The 1,759-nt window shown below is 42.5% G+C and overlaps 1 protein-coding gene across 1 annotated transcript; it reads left to right on the forward strand.

The window, feature by feature from the left end:
- Positions 1-1,015: 1,015 nt before the first annotated feature.
- Positions 1,016-1,402, forward strand: LOC127787564 (uncharacterized). The gene is made up of 2 exons (XM_052315626.1): positions 1,016-1,211; positions 1,275-1,402. The coding sequence occupies exons 1-2, from the start codon at positions 1,016-1,018 to the stop codon at positions 1,400-1,402; spliced, it is 324 nt and encodes a 107-aa protein (XP_052171586.1).
- Positions 1,403-1,759: the final 357 nt, after the last annotated feature.

A 1,759-nucleotide genomic window follows, 5' to 3' on the forward strand; every position in this document is an offset into this window, starting at 1 on the left:
GTAGCCGATCACCTCAGTCGCATTCCTTCTTCAGATTCCACAGTCATGAACTCCTAACCCATCAGAGATGATTTTCCAGATGAGTTACTCTACCACATTAATGGTGCTGAGCCTTGGTATGCTGATTTGGTAAACTATTTAGTTGCTTCCGAATTACCTGCATATCTTAAGAAAGAACAATTAAATAAATTTAAGAGCGAAGCTAAGTACTATGTATGGGATGATCCATATTTGTGGCGCTTGTGTAGTGACCAAGTCCTTAGGAGGTGTGTCCCTGATCATGAATTTGCATCTGTCCTACATTTCTGTCACACTCTTGCATGTGGTGGTCATTTTGGTCTGCAACGTACTGCTAGAAAGGTCTTAGATGCTGGGTTATATTGGCCATCCCTTTTCAGAGATGCATATGGATTCTGTAAGAACTGTACACGTTGCCAACACACAGGTTCAATTTCACGCAGAAATGAAATGCCTCAGAAACCTTTATTATTTTGTGAGATATTTGATGTACATTGATTTCATGGGTCATTTTCCTGTCTCTTTTGGTTTTGTGTACATTCTTTTGGCTGTGGATTATGTTTCAAAATGGGTGGAAGCTAAAGCCACCCGGACTGATGATTCTTCTGTGGTTGCAGATTTTGTTAGATCTCATATTTTCTGCAGGTTTGGCATTCCCAGGGCCATCATCAGTGATCAAGGATCCCACTTCTGCAACAGAAAGATGCAATCCATGCTCCGAAAGTATGGAGTTTTACATAAAGTGGCGACGCCCTACCATCCACAGACTAATGGGCAGGCTGAGGTTTCAAACAGAGAGATCAAGCACATTCTAGAGAAGACAGTCCAGCCCAACAGGAAAGACTGGAGTCAAAGGTTGGAAGATGCACTTTGGGCCTACCGCATGGCCTACAAGACCCCGATCGGCATGTCCCCATATCGACTGGTCTTTGGAAAAGCATGTCATCTGCCGGTAGAGATCGAGTATAAGGCCTATTGGGCGGTGAAGCAATGCAACATGGACATGAAAGAAGCTGGTTCCCAGCGGAAGCTTCAATTGCAAGAACCTGAGGAATTGAGGTTAGAGGCATATGAGAACTCCAAGATCTACAAGGAAAAGGCCAAAGCTGCACATGACAAATTGATTGCCAAGAAGGAGTTCAACGTTGGCAATAAAGTCCTCCTCTACAATTCACGCCTAAAGTTGATGCCTGGTAAGTTGCGTTCTAGATGGGTTGGTCCTTTCATGGTTACTCATGTTTTTCCCTATGGCGCAGTTGAGATCATGGACGGGTCGACTACGACGAAATTCACAGTGAACGGGCAGCAGCTTAAGCCATTCTATGAGAGCTTTCAGGAACATACTGTGGAGGAGCTGCATCTCCTCAACGCCGCCTACAATTGACAATTGACAAACTCAGGCTGTTTCTCTCTCCTTACTTTTCTTACTTGTCCTATACCTGATTCTTGTTGCATGCTTACATTGAGGACAATGTAATGTTTGAGTGTGGGGGGGAGTTTTAGAATAGAAGATTCTTTTAAAAAAAAAAAAAAAGATTTTTGAAAAAATGAGGCAAATTGAGTTTAAAAGAATTTGGCATGATTACAAAGTCGATCTTATCTTTTTGGTCTCTCAAGTAAATTGGCAATGAGTTTGGCTTGGTGGGTTGATTGAGGTAGTCTTTGTGAGGATATTTGTGCTCATGCTTGTTCTTTCTTATGATATGCGTGCATTCACTAATTATGGGTATCACTCCAGAGC

The sequence above is a fragment of the Diospyros lotus genome, chromosome 12 (assembly GCF_014633365.1).
Source record: "Diospyros lotus cultivar Yz01 chromosome 12, ASM1463336v1, whole genome shotgun sequence".
Classification (NCBI taxonomy): domain Eukaryota; kingdom Viridiplantae; phylum Streptophyta; class Magnoliopsida; order Ericales; family Ebenaceae; genus Diospyros; species Diospyros lotus.